We start from the raw sequence: 21,064 nt of genomic DNA, 5'->3' as shown, positions 1-21,064 counted from the left end.
GACCATTTTTTTTAATCTTTATATCAACCCTTCGTCTAGCCCAATAATTAAGAGGATCAAGATAAGTTGAAATTGGGTACAGATAAATACATTGATTAGTAAGTAATTTTGTAATGAGAAACTCTCAAATCAACATTATAGTTCAACGAATAACATTGAGCTGGGGAGGTTGGTGAATAGTCATTTAAAAAACATATATATGCATCCCATTTTTTTAATCAATGTATATGCATCACATTTTATTTGAAAAAACTAAATGCCGGATGAATTCAAAAAAGATAAAGACTATTTGTTTCGTCACTCTGATTTTTCAGGAAACGATACTCTAGTAATACATTATTACAGAGATCGTAAAATCTGTTAAAAAGAAATTATTTTAGCACATTTAATACATATATTAGAATAAAATAAAGTATTTAAAGATTTTTTTAAAAAACTATAAACTATCGTTTTGTTTAAAACTATAAAATATAATTTTGTATTTATTTATCTTCTATTAATTTTTGTTTTCTTTTTCTAACATAATTTATTTTTGAAAAAAATTCTTATACAAACATAATTATAACATTAAACTGAATTTTTACTTCAAAAGATAATTTTACCTCCAAATAATCTTAAACACACTCTAAATTAAACTAACTTAAATAAATCAAAGGTATATTAAGAAGGAGGTTTTAGAGTCAAGTTCGGGAGATTAACATAAATATCAATTTCAAACATTTGCTTTATTGAAAAAAAAACTAAACTAAAATTAATCGATTTGATTTCTGGTTGTAATAATAATATTTGATTTTCACGGGGTTAAAGAAGAAAAAAAAACTAACTGAAGTCAATTTGTAACGGAAGAGTAAACGTGGCAGGAGCAATGAAAGGAATTGGATAAGGATTTGTTGTGATAAGACAAAGAGCAACACTTGAGAAAAGAAATAGAAAAAAGAAGAGGGAAATGAAGTGAATCGAAGCGAAGCGAACCAATCTCATCAAATCAATGGCGCCAACTTCATTACCTCTCAATTTGAATTTCAAGATCACCGCCACCGCCACCAAGCTCCCTGAGTTACCGGAGAATATCCGCAACTCAAGAGTGTTGGTCCTCGGCGGAACCGGTCGTGTCGGAGGATCAACCGCCACCGCTCTCTCCAACCTCTGCCCTGATCTTCGGATCGTAGTTGCCGGCCGAAACAGGTCAGTGCAATGCTCATCTACACACACACACACACGTGCATCTAACACTGTCCAGTGTAATAAACTCTAATCGCTGTAACAGAGAGAAAGGCGAAGCTCTCGTTGCAAAACTCGGCGGCAATTCAGGTTTCGCACGTGTTGACATTGATGACATCAATTCACTTGAAACTGCGTTGAAAGGTGAAATTTCAATCTCAGCATTTGTTCTGTGTTTCGTGTTTGTTTGTAAATTGAATTTGGTTATTGATGTTGTTGATGCCGATTATATATAGTGTTAGATTTTCATCTGCAGGTGTGGATCTTGTAGTTCATGCTGCCGGTCCTTTCCAACAGGCAGAAAAATGTAGCGTGCTTGAAGCCGCCATAAATACCAAGGTCTCTTGTATTATCACACTGTTTAGATAAATAATTAAACTAAAGGTTTCCGCATAAACACGCTTATCATATAAGTGTTTATGTGTAAGACTATAAGCTATTTCTATAACAAAGATAAAATAAAGTCAAATTGTTATTATATAAGTTATAAACTGTGTTCATAAACTATCATAGAGAGCTTGTGAAAATAGACTAAAAACAGCTTATAGAAATGTGGCAAGCTGTTTCCATTAATTTTTCCAAATAGTCTCACAAATATTTATGTTAGTAGATTAACTCAAATAAAACAATTTAAATAGGCCTTATATCTTCTATCAATAATTAACCGGTTCAAAATGTCTATAAATCTATGCTTATATGATATGATACATGTATCTTCCCTTTGCATAACTATTTTTTGTTTGGTTCTTTTTTCTTCTTTCTTTTTTGGTATATTTTTGCTGCAGACTGCATATATTGATGTTTGTGACGACACGACCTATGCGTGCCGTGCCAAATCCTTAATGAGCAGGGCATTAGCTGCAAATGTTCCAGCTATAACAACTGCAGGAATATACCCTGGAGTGAGCAGTGGTACTACCCTATTTCTTCATTATTCTTATATTTGCCATCTCATTGTTAGAATTATTTGTTCACCAGTTATATTAAAACTGATTTAGATAACCCTTGATTGTCTAAACTCTAAAGTGATATTTATAGAAGAATTGTATGGAGTTATAGTGAGTGATAATATTTTTGCATCTGCTTTTAAGTATATGCTGTATTTTGATTACTAATACTTCCTACAATTTTGTCTTAGTCATGGCAGCAGAGCTAGTCCGGGCTGCAGAAAGTGAAAGTGAAGATAAACCAGAGAGGCTAAGGTGATGGTTTCTCTCGTATAGTTCTGAAGTTTATGATTTTTTTATACCAATGCAAATATGTTGCTATGTCATTACTTATCTTACCAGTCGGATATGTTATCTTATGCTATTTACTTGATATGATATGCCTAGACAGCTAAGATAGTTGAGAAGCAAACTTAATGTAATATATGGAAACGCCCCATAAGGCCCGTCTATGTTGTTGTCAAATTATTTTAGTCAACCAGGGACAGAGATAACTATTTTTTTTCTGGGCTCTGATGTTGATTTAGCCTCTTATAATCTCCTATGGTCAACTCAGGTTCTACTACTATACCGCTGGAACTGGTGGGGCTGGTCCAACCATATTAGCCACGAGTTTCTTGCTGTTGGGAGAGGAAGTAGTTGCATATAACAAAGGTTATTCTCTAGAGAGTTTGTTCAAGTTATGGCTTTTATCTAGATTAATTACCATTTTGTTTGTAGGATTAAACGATGGTGCTGGAATGTTCAACTAGGAGAAAAGATCAAACTGAAGCCATATAGTGGAATGCTCAATGTTGACTTTGGAAAAGGGATTGGCAGAAGAAATGTTTATCTGTTGTAAGTTCATTGTTTTATAGAAAGTGTTAGAAGTTAGAATATCCCTATTCCCTACTAACCATGATTCAAAAACAAACTAAAAATTATAAGGGCATGTTTGATTATAGTATTTACATATGTTTTTTGTTCGTAAAAATAAAAAAAGAAACAAAAAAAAAAAAAACTTGTAGGTTTTTTGTAATTGTTTGTTCTTAAAACTTGGTCTTGTCTTTTAGTTTTTAGATCAAGAAATCTAGAACAATAGAGTTGTTTTTGTTTTTATGTTTTCTTTTTTCATTTTTATTCGTATGCATTGTTTCATTGTTGTTATCCATTTCTACAATCTTACACATTTCGTCATCAGTGCTGTTAATGCAGCTGCTTTCCATCACTCTTCACCATTGTCACCGTCATCGAAACTCGACACCCTTCAACATGTTTTCAAGGCAAATTAATCAAAGTTTTTATGTTCTCTTATCTCTAAAAATATTTTCAAATTAAAATACTTGTACTAATTAGTTCTTTTTTTAGTTATGTTCTGAAAGAGTTCTTTTCTAAATAAAAAAAATAGGAACACAATTGGACAAGCCCTAAGTTCTTTTCAGTCATATTATATATGCTAGGATATATGGTCAACAATAAATTGATTTTACTACCCCTATATATTTGCTTTCTTCAGAAATTAGGATTCCACTTCAATACATGGTTTTCAGGAATTTGCCAGAGGTTAGAAGTGCTCATGAGATTCTTGGAGTGCCAACTGTAAGTGCTAGATTTGGAACATCGCCATTTTTCTGGAATTGGGGAATGGAAGCAATGACAAAACTTCTTCCATCGGTATGCTTGAGTCACTTAGATATTGGTTTGAATATCAATGAGCAAAACTTAAATGGAATGGACATGTATAAAGTTAATCAAACTACAATTTTCTGCGTCCTACCCAAAGCTTCACTCACAATTTCTCCCCCTTCCTCTCTCCTTTCTTGTCCTTTTATCCTATTTCTATTATTAGTTTTTTTGCAGTGCACCCTCATCATGTGCTGATGACACTTACCTTGCACACTGTTCACGACAACCTCTAAAATCAACCGCTGCTATTCCCCCTTGCTATTGTACATCTTAGTACATAATCTACAAGAGTGCAACAGGAAAATTATTCGACCAAACTTCATTTCACCAGAAATCAATGAATCTGAACAGTTAATTTCTCAGTTTCTTGTTAATAGGGCTCTTTTATTTTTTTAGCATCAATATTTGTTAAAACCCACATTCCTGCAACATAATAAGGTTGTTAAGTTAATAGACAAGAACAAGATGCCAAACTGTGGAAACATGAAAGAAAATTTGGAAAAGGAATTTAAATGTGAAATAACTTACACATATCATGAGAACGAAAATATGAAATTAATGTACATGTTAATTATTATGCGAATGACTTCGAGCTAAAATACAGGAATATTTGAGAGACAGAAGTAAAGTCCAAAGGTTGGTGGAGTTGTTTGATCCTGTTGTTCGAGCAACGGATGGGTTTGCCGGAGAACGTGTATCAATGAGGGTGAGGCAAATGAAAACTATTGTTCAATCAACTTGTTCCTTTTAAAATTGCTGTTGAATTGTTATGTTGTTTACATGGAGTATGTAAATAAATTATGTCACCTTCTGATCTACATTCACCTCAAACTAAAAATATCCTTATCTTCTGAACAGGTTGATCTGGAACGTTCAAGCGGACGTAATACAGTTGGCATTTTCAGCCACAAGAGTCTTTCGGTGTAAGTCGTTCCTTTTCTTTTTTCTTTTCTTAGGTGACATTTTCTTTTGGCATTATGTAAATGATCCAAGAAATGACTATTTAAAAAATTTTACAATACCATTTTTCATAATTGTTACTCTATGCATTGAAGTGAAACATATAATATTTTAACTACACATTACATTGTATTTATACTATTATAAAAGGAATTATAGATTTCATTTTTAAATTAGTTTTAGTAATCCACATACTCTGTCAAACTTAAGTAGTTAGAATTAGAAGTGACTAATGGTGAGTAGCATTGGCAACAAGTTTCAAATCTTGACTGTATTAATATTATTTTGGAATTATAATAAACTCTTCATTGTTAGTAACAATATTTCAGAGAAATAATTGCTTATCCATAAAAGCTCTCTTACAATTTTTCACTTTGAAGTGTTTTTGGTCCAAATTTTCTTATGCATTTTTCATAATACACAAAATGCCAGACATGGATTTTTTAAGCATTTGTCTGCAGGTGATTGCTCATTCGCCCTTCATTTTTGTTCACAAAATGTTAAATACACTTAATTTTTCACTTCCGGAAGCTCCTTCCCGGTAAAATGCCATGTTCTTATTACGTGATTGCCAGCTTAGTTGACCAAACAGAAAAGATTATGGATCCCACAAGTACAGAGCTAAATAGAAGTACTCTGCAATTACATTTTACAACATAATACTAGTAATTGACTGATAAGATGATATGGTGGGCCCCACACTGAGGCAGGGTCCGCATATATAATTTAGAATTTCTGTTATAAACTCGTGCATGCTGATGCTATACGTAGTGTTTGCTATTAGTTATGACAGTTCAGTATACACGTGTTTTAGATCTGTAGGAATTTCCACAGCTGCATTTGCACTTGCAGTTCTTGAAGGGAGCACGCAACCTGGTGTTTGGTTTCCCGAAGAGGTATATTTGTATCTAACTTTCCATCTTTGTTCTTTTTCTTTTGGTGTAATATCAGCAAACAAGTTTTCTTTGTGTTGTAACTATTTATCAAATGCAGACTCAAGGACTTCCAATTGAAGCGAGAGAAGTTCTTCTCAACCGAGCTAGCCAGGGAACTATTAACTTTGCAATGAACAGGTTAACTTTCTATTGTGTTGGTTTTACTGTTATGTATTATGAGACTTGGTGGAAAATTTTAACTATCCTGTTTTCTTTTTCTTTTGTTTTTGAAAAATAAACAGGTCACCATGGATGATTGAAACAAATCCAAAGGAACTTGGATTAGGAATATATGTATGAGTTTTCCATACGTAAGTCAAAGTATATTTCAGCAAAGTTCTTCCTGTTGTAGTGCAAGGCCGTAGGTGTATATAGCTCTTGAGAGTTGAGAGATCATTGCTTTCTTCTATGCACGTATGATTATAGCCTTTGAACGTGTTGAACAAATATTATTCTCGAAAAATACATCATGCACGAAAATAATAGATTAATCTTTTTTTTGGTAACAACGTAGTCATTTATCTTTTTTTTTTTTTTTGAGTTTACGTTTAATATTTATAAATATTTACATCGATGATATAATTTTAAACAAGTAAAATTGAAACTCAAAATTCTCCCAATAAACTCATATAATTCTTAAGGGGTTTTGATTGCAATAATCATAAGAATATAAATCATAAATCAATTTTTAGAAAAATAATTTAATAAAAGATAATTCAAGTGAGATACATTTTAAGGCGTTTGAAATTAAATGTAAAATTCTCTTTACTTATTTATATCATGAAATCACATAAAAATTTATTATATTGTACTTTATATGATTGATAATAAAATTCATTATAATTTTAAAATCTCTAACTAAAAATGATTAAAATGAGATTAAGAATAAAAATAGATCAACATTATAGCTTTTACGAACATAAAAGATTAATTTAATTAAAAAAAGAAGTTAATTCGACTAATTTAATATTTGTGTAATTTAAAGAATTACATAATATATTTTGCCTATTATTCATTATTCTTAATATTACTCCTTATTTGAGAAATATTATCTTAACTAACTAATTAACAACCAAACTTATGTTCACTATTAATTTAGTTTTTTATTTGGAGTGAGAAAATTTGGGTCAGTTAAACCCTCATATGGAATAGAGATTTCATTTTTTTATCATTGAGGAAAATATTTACTTCTTCACCCTGGCAAAACTGCAACTGCTGTTTTTGTAATTACAATCTTTGTCGTGGTATTACAATTTAATTTCGTCTGTACATCTCAATATCAACATCCTGTAAGAGTCTATAATTTACGCAATTCAAAAAATCAGATCTTTCAACCATAATGCAAAAAATTTCAAGCTTCCTTTACACTGCCAAGCCAACACACCAACTCCTTGCTTAAATTCATGGTACTGTAAAATTGCTCATCAAATGCAACCACATATTTCTCTTGTCGAGAGAAGAATCCTACCTCCCTAAGCAACCCGAAGCATTGACCAGCTTAGTTTCTCCAACTGCTATGTCATAGATAATATAATTGCAGGACTCCTGCACACCTCTTCTAAACTCAAAGGATTGAAGCTGCAAAAAATTTGGCATGCCAAATGCAGTAGATAAACTAAGCACCCCCTAACAAGGTCCCGTTCCATGACTCACACTGCAATCAAGATCCTAACCGGATTAACATTCCATGCAACTTTCGTTACTTCCTACTTGATCGGTCAGCATCAGAACTTCGAGAAGACGAATTACCATATGATCTCCAAACCTCTCTCCATTGTCTCCTGTTGGATTGTTCAGATGGGCAATACTGATTCTCCATATTATTTCTACCCATAGTTCCAGGGCGTCTCTTTTGGGCATGTCTCATTTCTTCTTCTGCATCATACCGTGCCCGCTGCAAAAATAGAACAACTACTATATGAATACAAAGGTTAATATGCTAGAGCTTGAAAAACTAGGACTTATAGAGCCCTTGAACACGATTCAATTACATATTGGTTGTGGAGGGGAACACACAAACACATACGTGGAGAAGAAGCCTTTTTTTAATTCCTACATGCAAGTTATAAGCTTCTGATAGGAGGTCAATGGCAGCAATTAATTGGGTTAATTTTAAGACAAAAACACTTCTCATATAACAACATTAACATGTCAACAACTATAAATCCTTATTCACCACTAAAAGAAATTCACAGGATTGGATCCATAGAGCAATTGATGCAATTGGGCTTCATAGAAAACCAACATTTATAAAACCATATAAAGCAATCATCTCATCGACCATTGTTATTTGAAAATATATATAATACCTTTGCAGGGTCTGACAAGACAGCATATGCCTCTCCAATTATTTTGAAAAGCCTATCAGCATCTCTATGTACTTCCTCAGAAATAACCTTCCATATTCCATCATCTCCATGGTCACTTTTTGTCAAAGACTGGCAAGCCTACAGAATAAAATAACATGTGAAAAAAGTTATTCATATATCAGCATCTAACTAAGCTTTCAATAAACGACCTTATCCGGATGATGTCTAAGTGCAGCTTTCCGATAGGCCTTTTTGATTTCAGATATTGAAACAGACGGTTCAACTCCCCTGCCATCATAATGTCAATCAGGTCATAGCCTTACATGATAATGCTATATTTACCAAAATTAGCAACAAATAGGTTTCAACACTATGCTTGGAACACATCTAACATGGAATGATGACTACTATAAAATGGCATAGCATCAAAATAAATCTTTGTGAGTCTACCATGTTCTTTTACAGAGTACAAGTAGCATGATAAGTTAACAACATTTACTGATTTTTTGGGTACTCCACTAGAGTTTAACTATGATCCGCTGTCAATGAGAAGAGTTAAAGTGTAACACTATTGATGAAACATTGAGTACCACCTATTTAAAGAAAATTTAAACTTCACTGCAATGATTTGCCACTTTCATGTTTATGGATTGTTGTTTAAAAAACTTGATCAAGTATTTATAATATAAACCAACAAAAAGGTTTCCCAAATTGAGCTTTTTTAAAATATTAATTTTGGATTCTGGATGTGCATTTAGGGAATTATTACCTAAAATCTAAATGCAGTCTTTGAATAGTTACATATCTATCCCTTCCATGAGCCTACATTTAGTCCAGAACTATTAAGCTTACCTAATTCATTCGCAAACCCTAACATTAATTTTATTTAGTTTCTGACCCTGGATATTGAAAAATGGATCACTAAAGTTTAGCAACCAAAGAAGGAAGATTATTAAATCTTCCCTTTATGTCTGAAAATTTCCCATTTCAACCTCAAATGGATTGTGTGAACAATTTTGGCATAGAAATACACATAAAAGTAAAATTGATAGTGACTAGTGATTTTCAGGAAAATTTTGACTGCTTCTAAAATGGGGTTAATTAATCTGTTATAGATATAAGAAAAAGGAGTGCTAATGGCTTACAAAATAAGATACATATCAAGAGGGATCTCCTTTCTGGCTTCCTCCTCTAGCTCGGAGAGCCGAATGCTATGTTGTTTTAAATCATTGGTATAATTAATTAATCTATCAGAGGTTCCTTTATGATTGGCATTATCCTCTATTCCCTTACTGAGAAGAGTGACAAGTCTCCTAAGATCATTAGCTGCTTGGTAATAATCTCTGATCATCTCATACAGACTTGCACGTCTAGAAAGTGCCTGCAAGAGTGTAAAAACATTTTTCTCATATTATCCTGTGCATTTGAAATCCTAAATAAAGCAATTCTTAAAATGCAAAAGTTAATATAGATAAAATAGGGAAGGAACAGCAGGGTTTTAAATCTCTAAGTAACAGAAAGTTCCCAAGAACACAATGGTAGCATATACGATCAGCTATTGATTGAATATGGATAATGCTCGTCAAACTGGTCAACAACTTATTCCTAGTTTCTATATTTAACCTGAACCCCGTCTGATTCAGTTATAAGTACAAAATCTAAAAAGAAATTAATAAGTTCCAGTTGAAGAGAGAAACCTTAAAATAATTTCCATCAAGAGCTATAGCCAGACTGCAATCTGCGACAGCATCGGTTATTTGACCTAATGCTTTATATGCAGCGGCACGATTACAATAGCATACAGCTGCAAATGGACGAGACTCCACATTACAAGATAAAACAGATGTATAGTGTTCAACAGCTTCTGTGTGTCTGCCAGCCTGATATGCTTCATTCCCTGCAGTCTGCATTTGAATAATTTACATCAATCCTGGTCAAAAGCAATTTACAAGTTACAGAAAACAGGACAGACTGAATTGAACTGATGAATATTTCCTTGAATACAACATCAATGAGGCATATGAATTTTTTTTTCTGGTGTCTTTTGATGGCAGAGAAGTTGTATGTGTAATAGCTATTAGGATGGACTGGCACAAATTATACCAGTATTAATCCTCACTCCTCAGTACTGCTACACACAGAGGTAGCCCAAGGGTTTATGTGTGCTTTTTTATTAGATATGAAATAATTTTTTCTATAATAATAAAATAAATATTTCAAAAAAAAATGCCAAAAACAAAAATGAGTAGCTTTTGAGGGAAAAAAAGAAACTAAAAGAAAAAGTGATATTGTAAGAATACTTCTTTTCAAAGCCTACCCATATATATCCAAAAAAAAAAAATCAAGTTGGTGTCTTAGGAATTGCATTACATAATAGGAGCATTTTTATTCCGGCTTTATTTAATTTTTGCAAATTCTAATAGGAGAGTATATGCACAATACAATTTTCACCAAGAGCAATAGCACACACAACCCATGCAACTACTTTTAACAACAGAAATATACAGAGGTGTTCAAGGCTGTAAGCATAAAAGTATACTTTTAACAACAGAAATGTTCTAGGCATTAAGCAAACAAAAAATGAAAATCTAAACGGTCATCATAGTATAAGCTGACCTTATGCTGCAAGAGCTCGCATACAGTGGCAGCTAGTGGTATAAGTGAAGCCAAAACCTTGCTTCCACTCCTGCAAGGACACAGTATCAAAGCTGATGATAAAAAGATCACCATCACTGTCAAATATTCATTTTTATTTTGCCTTATCTGCTTGCCCCTGATATGGGGAAGAAGAGGGTGAATGGGTTATAGGATGGTAATGATTACTTGTTAATGGCAGACACCTTTTCCTCTTGTTGTTCCAGCAAAGAAAGACCTTCTTCAAGCTTTCCTATGTGAAAATAGGCTTTAAGCATCATTGAACATCTCCATAGTCTGAAGTAGAAGACTTTTGAGAGTTCTGCATTATCCAGATATGTGACTTGGCAACCAGCAGCTATTGGACAAGCATTCTTCTCAGCAGAACTAAGGGTCTCGTCACACAGCTGAATCACCTCCTCGTATCTACACAGCTGATATTTGAAACAAAAGTTATCAAACAGAAAATCAATTAGTTACTACCCTAAAAGACTTATGCTGACTCTTGAGTTTCAACATTATTAGATTTTAGTTGAGAGAAAATACAGAAACTGTAAGTTCGAACTGACATATACTCTATCAGAGATAATATAAGCTTTAATGAAATTGCAGCATACTATAAGAATGAAGCACCAACCCTTATAAGAGCCTCTGCTTTCATTTCAAGCAATTTTTCAGAGTACACACTGATCATCAATGCCTCATTAATATGTTTCAATACCCTCTCTGCTTCGGAGGATGTTCTTCTTTGCAAAAGCTCCGAGGAATGATAAATGAAATCTGATACTTTCTGCCATCCAGTGAAAATACTTATCAGTCAGGAAGAGGAGGTGGACATCAACACCACAGCCAGTTAAAAAATTGTGAATTCAAAAAACCTCTGGATTTTGTGGAGAATGAAGAAGAAAATGCAAAATCAACGCATCTATCAAGCAGTAGACTGTTGTTGCACAAAAGAAAGCAACATACAATCTCTCTCTCTCTTCTTTACCTATCTATAATTGTATGGGCTCCACTTTGACAATATTTCAAAACTTTCATTATAAAAAAATTTCCAATAATTTAGACACATAAATCAGATACATGTTTCCAGATATAATAACAGAAAGTCTTTAAATACCCCCCATAGTAACCTTTGTGGTGATGCCCAAACTCCAATGTTGAATTAAAGACTAAAACATAATTTATACTAAAAATGGCTAAATGTACTTTGAACCCTGGTGAGCAAGGTGTTAAATCGTGGTTGAGCGATCATTCATATTTCAAAATAATTTGAGAATGAAGAAGAAAATGCAAAATCAACGCATCTATCAAGCAGTAGACTGTTGTTGCACAAAAGAAAGCAACATACAATCTCTCTCTCTCTTCTTTACCTATCTATAATTGTATGGGCTCCACTTTGACAATGTTTCAAAACTTTCATTATAAAAAAATTTCCAATAATTTAGACACATAAATCAGATACATGTTTCCAGATATAATAACAGAAAGTCTTTAAATACCCCCCATAGTAACCTTTGTGGTGATGCCCAAACTCCAATGTTGAATTAAAGACTAAAACATAATTTATACTAAAAATGGCTAAATGTACTTTGAACCCTGGTGAGCAAGGTGTTAAATCGTGGTTGAGCGATCATTCATATTTCAAAATAATTTGGTCATATATACGGCTTATGTGGCCACAAATGCTGTCACAGAAGCATCAAGAACCTTAATGCTGCAGCCAGAGTTACGGTTGTGAAGCATTTTTTAAAACCTTGCTTACAAAAGTTTTCCCATCGAAGGCTAATATAATACAATACCAAACTAGTTCAACGTAAGAAGTTTTCGATATTAATTCATCGCACATGCAGCATATAGCTAATAAAAAATCTTTAACGATGATTAAAGCCTCCATACATAATATATCAAGTTATCTATGAAAGTAATTATAAGTAATCAAACAAACCTGTGCATTTTGTAAGCCATTGGAGGCTTCCACCGCAATTTTTCGATCTACAGAAACATCAGTTCCTGATTGCAAGCACCTTTTGAAATATCGTGATGCATCTTCAACTTCTCCCAGAGCAAGATAACAACTTAAACAAGAATGAAAACCAAGTGACTTAAGGTGTACACCCATTAATTTAGATGCTTAAAACTATACTGGTGAAGTGCAAGCATGCAAGTTGTAGACACTGTTTACATATTTACAATATTTACATATTATAAATTTATAAGTAAAATGTATTTTCCAAATCTTCGAATAATAATCAAGCATTAGGTGCTAGAATCCAATATAGTCAGACTTCTAGAGGGATAAGAGTTCTCTTAATGGATCTACCACTTCTCTACGACACGAATCATTAATCCCACTGATACTGTTCAGCGTTTGGGGTCTCTACAACAAGATTCATTAATCTCAATGTTATTGTTCATGTAAAAAATTAGCCACCAATTTTAAAATGCCTTCTCACCTACCCTACCTAGTTAACTTCAACTATACCTAATAACTCTAATGCATCTATTTTGTACCCAAGAATACCCTAATCCTAAAGCTTTTGTCATCCTATATTAAACATAAATTTATACAACTACAATACTGCAAAAAAAAATGTTAGAAGCAAAAATGGAGACTTACTTTGCAGCTCTGAGTTGCGCCTTGAGGAAATTTTGATCTATTTCAGCAGCCAGCCTACAATCTTCTATTGCATCTCTCATCCTACCAAGAGACATGTGTGTGGCAGCCAGGTTGCTATAACATAGAAGCAAAGCCCTGAGACAGCTCCGAGATGCTTGTTCTTTAGATACACAACTAAGTCCTTGTTTGTAACAATTCTCAGCCATAGACAAATCCCCGTTCTTGTAGGCAATGTTCCCTCTGATTTAGAGCACATTTAGTATTGTGAGTAACAGGTTGCAATGTTGATAGAGTATTGAGCTTTGAGCCAAAATCAAATGAGCTATTTTTTTAAAGTTATTTTATTGTGCAAATTACATTTTTGTACCCGATTTCATTTCACAGATCAGAAGCAATTGTAAAAAGCCAGGGCTTGTAATCCAGAATAACAAAAACTGAGTACAAAATAAGCAAGTGATTGCAAATATGACATTAAATTTAGAACTATAATAAATATATATACTCACCGAAGGCGCCACTTTTCACATGCTTCAGCAGAAACAGAATCCTCATTCACATCAGAATCCTTTGTTTTGGGTTGAGGAGAAGACACTTTGGCTTTTATGTCTTGCCCTGTTGCAACAAGAGGCTTTCCAGAAACCGCAGCAAATGCCACAGACGATGATGAATAAGGAACCTTTATGCTTGGCACGTAGTTGTAAGAATCATGACCTACATTTACCCAATTTTTCTTTTTGTTATGGCGTTTTGGGCTAGACGATTGAGCATCAGCAGAAGAAGCAGCAGCAAAGGTGAATGCAGACCCACTCACACTTTCATTTCTCGAACTAAAACTATTCAACATTCTATCCCCATCACGGGATTCAGTTTCTGCGTGTGTACCAGCCAAATCATTAGTTAGGTCCACATTATTACTAACAGATTTAAAGCTTTCAGTTTCAACCCCAGAAACAGACTCATCCTTTTTCACTTCATCAACACAAATATTTTCATGTATATCACACTCTGAATTTCCTTCCTTTGTATCTCCACTTCCGCACGCAACTTCACTACTCTCATTTATATTCATGTTCTCAGTTGCCTCAATCAAATCTTCATCAATGTGATCAACAAAACTCATCGATACAGAATCATTACCATCAACACCAAACGACTCATTCGATGTCACAGAACTTTCCCTCGAGGTTTGAGTCTCGGCCAGTTTCTCCTGATAAGGAGAGACATCCATAGGCGAATAAGCCTCAAAAGAACCCCGAGGTTGATCTTGTTGTGAAACACTTCCTTTAAAAACAAAACCATGTCCATTCCAAGGTTGTGCTTGTGTAGAATGCTTCAGGTTCACTCTACTTTTATTCATTCTCACGTTGCCACTTTTTTCCTTCACTTTTCCTTCTTTGCCACCAATCTTTGGCGCATGCGTTTTAAACTCAACAAAAGATGACCCTGAAGCTTCTGGTTTACTATGAAACACAAATGCATCCCTCTTATTCACTTCAACAGGTTGAAATAACACAGAAGCCGAAGCGGATGCCGTAGCTAATGGTGATGGTGATGATGATGACATTGCAGATGAATTGCATAAATTAGGTTCAACATTTTGGTCAACTAGGTTAAACTTGTTTTTCATTACATCATTTTCATTCACACTCAAATTATTCATTTGGTTAATAACCGAATTAGCTGAATTATCATCACTAACTACATTGTTACCTCTTCCAATTTTCTCAGTTTCTTTAATGCTGAGTTTCTTCTTCAACTCGTTTCCGAGTTCCGATTCAACACGTGCGTTATCAAAACCTCCTTTATTTTCCGTTACGATTTTCAACTTACTCATCATCTCTTCCGGAAGCGTCGAGAACAAGCTTCCATCGGCGTTCGCGAAACCCTCGCTTCCGATTTTGAGATTCCTCAATCGATCACTGATCCGCTTATCGAAATTCGAAGAGGAATCGAGATTATCGGATCCGAGGAAGGACGCGGCGGCATTGACGACGGCACCGTCGCGATTGAAGGTGTAGGCATTGTTGTGTTTGCGAAGTTTAACGAATCTTGGCTTCGAGAGACCGGAAACGGAAGGGGTGGTGAAGGTGAAAGCTGACGTGGAACCTGAGTTTGCGTTGGAAAAATGATCGTCACCGGCGTTTGACGGTTCCATTGATCGTTGAATCGGAAATTGAGAGATCGTGCTAGTTCGATATTGGAAACATGTTGAAATCGAACTGTTCCTTTTCTATTCTGATTATTATTAATATTATTAATTATTAATCGATTATTCTCTCGTTTAAGCAATTATTGAAAATGAAAAAAAAAAAAAGCTTAAAAAGATAAGGAGAAATTCCTATTACCAATGCTGCAACAAAATATGTCTTTTTGTGATTTGTCTAATTCAACTAATAGTCTAAATAATTATAATATAATTACATAACATAACATAAGTTTTTTTTGTTGTTGAAAGGAACATAACATACATAAGGTTGTGACTTTTGTTTTTTCCCCTTAAATTTTGTTAGACTTGTGTCATTTATTACAACTGAACCGGAGAATATATGAATGAAATCGTTATCTTTTTTTTAGATATAGCATGTTCCGATATTTCAGGTTGGTTGTGAATGATTGTAAGCAAACATGCTTGAGTAATGTTGCTACTCAAGTATTTTTGTTTTTGAAAAAAGAAAATAGGTTCGACCAACGATAATTGGTAGTATTATATGGCTTACGACGGATGATGTTTGTTAAATGTTGTGACTTCGTGGTATTTTTCTGTTATGAGGTAGTAATAAGATAGGTTTTTAGTTCAACAAATAAAGGTATTTTATAGATAAATAATAAATCAACCGATTACAAACCTTAAACTATTTGGATCTCAAAGCAGCTTAATTGAGGCGGTTCATCTTTAGTGTTGCTAATTTGCTGGGTGAAGTTTGTTTCATGGTTGATAGGTCCACTCATGAATTATAACAAACAAACAAAAAATCCCCTTATCATGAATAATTGTTTTGAATGAATAAAATAATGTGAATTTCGCTATATTTTAAAAAAAATTGTATTAGTTTTTTTACTCAAAATATTTTATTTTCTGAAAATATTTATATCCATGAACAATTTTCTAACTCTATAACAAATGCTAAAATTTATATTCATGATAACTTCTGCATTCTAAAAAATATATATGTAAAAATATATATATATATATAAGGTATATTAAGTGAGGGATTTTTAGTTCACACCTACATCTCCTTCTTTTTCACAGTTGCACTTCCTCTTAACCTCTTAAGGAAGTCTTTATAGAAATAGACTAATTCACTAATTAGTATAGTGGCGAGAACATTCTCTATACAAATCGCATTGTAACAATCATACGAGAACTACTATCTAAAATACATAAAGGAAAAAGAGGCTACAATGCATTATTTTTGTTGGAAATGATGTTGGAACTTAAACATTAATTGTTAAAATTTATAGATTAGTATTGTGTGAATTGAAACAATGAAGAAGTATCACTAGTAATGTGTTTATAAGGAGGAGACATGATCTTTATGGTGTGTCTATGGTACCCAATTTTATGAAGAGGGGAGCACGCACTCAAATCGACCACCATAGGAGGAAGCATGATCTTTGGGTGTGCCTCAATGGTTCCCAATTTTGAGAAGAGGAGATAACGTATTCAAATCGACCATCACACACGCACGCCCGAGTCGCCCTTTCAATTCCACTTCTCCTCTCAATTTTTTGTGGAATTTGCTCAAGTGAGATGCTTAATTTATCTGTAAATATACTATTCTACTTAGCTTACAAATTACACTAAATCTCCAAAATAAGTTTGAATTTTCTCTTTTCTCTGTTTTTTGCTTCGTCCTAAATTTTCTTTCAATAAAAATTTGTTCATTTAGATTTTGGAGTGGTCATAAGATCATATTACGAGTGACCTTAACCGTTATATTTAGAAGTGTAATTCTATAATGATTTGCTATGGTGCAGTAGTAAAATCGATACAATGCAACTGAACTGTTTTATCCTAGGTACATTGTGGTCATCCACGTGCTTTTAACAAAGCATATCTATCAAGACTTTTGAGTCACTCTCCATCACTAGATTTGTAATTCTCTTTTGCCAACCTAACTCCAATCTATGCAACATTGCCCACATCTCAACAATGAGAGCATTGCATATACCAATTTTTCGCACATACCCCTTAATCCAATTTCCAAAATAATACCGAAAAAGACCTCCACATCGAACAATGAATTAGAACTTTTGTAAGAACCATTACACATGAACCAATTGTTATCTGGTTTGCTCAAATGGGCCTGTATGATCTTTGATTTCAACATATGTCCAATTTTCTTCACACAATTTCCATGTATGATTGTTTCAATTAGGTTATTAGGACGTTGAAACTCTGTTTCAAAAATTGTTTTGTTCCTCCATTTTCGTAGTTACCAACACAATATCATAAATATGGATTGCTATTGAGATCTCTGATGCTCTACAATATTTTCTCTAAGTTTTTAAGATATCCAATCCCTGCAAGAAAAATAGTAAAAATGAGTTATGTTGTTAATATGAACAAGTCTAATTCATACTTGTCTCGCATATGGATAATCCTTCAACACATGAATCAAAGATTTTTCTGTGATCGTACACCAATTGCACTCAACAAATATTGGTGGGTTGTATGGTTTGTTAAAATTCTTTCATGTGACATAAGTCAAATGAAAGTTTGGATCCTATGAGGGCATTTCCACTTCCAGATGATTTTCTAATTGGTGTCAATAGCAAGTAGCAGTAACAGTTTGAGTTGGAGAAAGTGTTTATAAGCATTGCTAACTGAAAAGCTCATTAAATCCATTATCACCATAACCCAACTTGCATTCACCGTCTTCGGGAAGAGGAGGAAGAATAAGAATAATGTGATTAACCATATTGGTAGTGAACCATTTTTGAAGTAGATCTAGGTTCCATTTCACTTCCCTATTTACAACATCTTTAATTGTCAAAGTAGTATCTAATATTAAATCAATTTGCGACAAGCTGAAGAGAAAGAGGTTGCTCCGTTGGGATCCAACAATCAAGCCAAAAAATTGATTTTCCTTTCATCCCCAGGTTTCCAAGTAATATTCTGTTGAAATTTGTCACAATCTTTGCTAGAGATCTCCATAACACAAAATCATTCAACTTGCAAATCATATTCTGCAACAAGTTTTAATTTCTTCCATACTTATTCAGGAGAACCTGACACCATAAGTCATTAGGATTAATCAATAAATTCAAAATCATTTTAAAAAGAAAAACATCATTCATTAACTAAGGTTGTTTGATGCCTATACCACCATGAAATAATAATGTTAATCACAAGGAATGGGGTTTGAATTGTGATTCCCTTTTTAAAAATTAATTCTTGCTTTTAAGTTTAACTAACTCAAGATTAATCTTGGTTTAAAAAATGACAAATGCGTAACATTCTTGGTTAGTGAAATTGAAAGAAAATATTTATACATGATCTATGCTTAATGAGTGAGAAATAATTAAAGATAAGGAGAAGAGAATCACACAGGAATGTATCTTGGTTCACCTAAGGTGGGCTATGTCCAGTCCTCACAATTTGTGAGTTTTTCCACTAATGTGCTCAAATAAGAACGTTCTTGTTTTTCACACAAGCTTTCATAATCAGTTACAATGTTTCACCTTTCGACCTTGAAAGGATTTCCTTTAGTTACCTTTCAGTCTAGAAATAGTTTTTTACAAGTCATCATTTAATCACAAAAGGATTTTTACAATCCACCCAAACTATCTTTAAGAATATAGTCTTGAGTTTCAAATGAAATATTGAAAGAGGGTCGATGGATCAAAATCTATTCAACACTTGTTTGAGTTTGATATTCCGCAAAAGACTCAATAAAGAGATCCTTGAATCTAGTGAAAAGGAACTGGAGCTTTTGCTTGATTGACGAGCTTAGATTTCTCAAGTAAGATTGTTTAAGTGATTGATAGCTTGCACTTGAAACTCTTGCAGTTATCTTGACCTTGAGGTTCCTTTTATAGTCGTGATGAAGGTCGATGACAAATCATGTAGCCGTTAAACATTCCGCTGTTTAGATTTATTCTTTAATAGACATGTGTTCTATTTGATCAATAATGTTCCTGCTTTATAATCAGAACGTTCTTCGTTTCTGTTTTGAGTGAGTGCTGGATTAAGAGCTTCAGTTGTTTAGTGTTAGTATTTTTATGATTTGTATTGAGGCTACCTTTCTGCATAGATGTAGTATCAGTGTATGTCATAGTTGTACTTGTTTCATAGGCCATCAATTTGGGGATTGATCTTGTTATGGTTCTTGATGTTTGTTTTGCTCATTTTAATCTTTTGTGCTAGATCATGGTTCTGAGTTACTTTGATATTTAATTCACTTGAATTTTGGGTTTTGATTCTTTTCATTTTTAGAATAAATTGTCCAGAATGATCTTGTGTAAAGAAGGCTGGTACTTTTCGCAAACCAGAGTGATGTTGGTTTGTCAGGACTGCCATAATGATTTTATTTCTTCCAGAATGATCTTGTGTTGTTATATAAATACTTATGTTCAAATAATACACTCAAAAGCACAAGTTAAATAGCAACACAATTTTAGAATAATAATTATAAGTTTAATTAAGTTTGTTTGATTATCATCAAAATATTAATTTGTGATTTTGCCTCAACGCAACATTTTCCTTAGACATATAGCAAACCTCTCAACTAATTAAGTGAGCCTTGCGAGTTGTCTCAATGTATCCCTATATAAAACCTTGTTGTAAGTTTTCTAACTCACTACAAATAGTTGTGGGATTTTGGCATACTGCATATGAAAGTAAGAGATTAAACTCAATACAAACTAACTTAAAGTAATTCTTCATGCCAAACTCAAACATTGTTGCTTCCAACCACTCAACACCATTTAACGTGTTCAATAATATGTCGAAATCTATTTCTAGAGCTCTTACCATGTGTAATGTTTTTCCCCAAGATAGTTCCCCAAACGTGTAGCTACTCTGAACCTTGTATGTTGCATAATATCATGTCGAAGTTGAGGATCTACATTAGATGAGAAATTTGTTTGAGTCTTTTCAGAATTTCTGGACCAAGACTTGATAGAATTGATCCAAAAATGTGTAACGTAGTAATCTTGCTATATAGTAGCCTCTGCAAACAGAAGGAAGTCATCAGCAAAAAAAGGTGAGACATTTTAGATCTCGCACGCCCTGCACGCATGGGATTCTGATAACTTGCATCAATCCGGTCAACAATAATATGCGATAAATGATCCATACAAAATTACAAAAAGATAAGGAGAAATTGGGTCACCTTATCGAATACCTCTATACAGGGAAAAGCTATCAAGATTGTCCCTATTCCATAAAATTTTAAAAGACGAAGTAGAAATACAATGATGAATTAAATTAATTAACTTCTCATGAAACTTATAATCCTGAAGACATTTAATAAAATTCCAATTCAGTCACAGGCCTTCTCAAAACCGATCTTTATTGACATAAATACCTTATGCATCTTCATTATTTTCATTATATGAACCATCTCATGCACTATAATAATATCATGACGAATATTCCTCGTGTGGGTAAAGTTTAACTGATACAGAGAGATCATATTATTCAACAAATATTTCATACGGTTCACCATAATTTTAGTAATCAGTTTTTAAATTAATTTGCAAAGAGAAATATGACAAAACCGTGTGAAAAAACTATGAATGGTCCACCTTTGGAATGAGCATCGGAAG

At 33.4% G+C, this 21,064-nt stretch overlaps 2 protein-coding genes across 2 annotated transcripts; one reads left to right on the top strand and one right to left on the bottom strand.

Annotated features, from left to right (window-relative positions):
• Positions 1–865: 865 nt before the first annotated feature.
• On the top strand, positions 866–6,237 carry LOC101510175 (uncharacterized). Its single transcript, XM_004505602.4, has 13 exons — positions 866–1,185; positions 1,268–1,365; positions 1,478–1,560; positions 2,007–2,133; positions 2,360–2,423; positions 2,725–2,822; positions 2,921–3,005; positions 3,698–3,821; positions 4,438–4,539; positions 4,692–4,756; positions 5,608–5,689; positions 5,787–5,866; positions 5,971–6,237. Exons 1-13 carry the CDS (start codon positions 989–991, stop codon positions 6,026–6,028), a joined length of 1,263 nt encoding a protein of 420 aa, XP_004505659.1. The 5' UTR covers positions 866–988; the 3' UTR covers positions 6,029–6,237.
• A 662-nt stretch (positions 6,238–6,899) lies between these two features.
• LOC101509857 (uncharacterized) lies at positions 6,900–15,573 on the bottom strand. Its single transcript, XM_004505600.4, has 11 exons — positions 13,798–15,573; positions 13,292–13,531; positions 12,620–12,749; positions 11,309–11,461; positions 10,861–11,105; positions 10,654–10,723; positions 9,735–9,941; positions 9,183–9,418; positions 8,247–8,325; positions 8,038–8,175; positions 6,900–7,622 (listed from the first exon to the last, which is right to left on the bottom strand). Exons 1-11 carry the CDS (start codon positions 15,444–15,446, stop codon positions 7,428–7,430), a joined length of 3,342 nt encoding a protein of 1,113 aa, XP_004505657.1. The 5' UTR covers positions 15,447–15,573; the 3' UTR covers positions 6,900–7,427.
• Between the last annotated feature and the right edge of the window lie 5,491 nt (positions 15,574–21,064).

The sequence above is a fragment of the Cicer arietinum genome, chromosome 6 (genome assembly GCF_000331145.2).
Source record: "Cicer arietinum cultivar CDC Frontier isolate Library 1 chromosome 6, Cicar.CDCFrontier_v2.0, whole genome shotgun sequence".
Lineage (NCBI taxonomy): Eukaryota > Viridiplantae > Streptophyta > Magnoliopsida > Fabales > Fabaceae > Cicer > Cicer arietinum.
The sequence above is the reverse complement of the archived record's forward strand: the minus strand, read 5'-3'. Positions and strand labels throughout refer to the sequence as shown.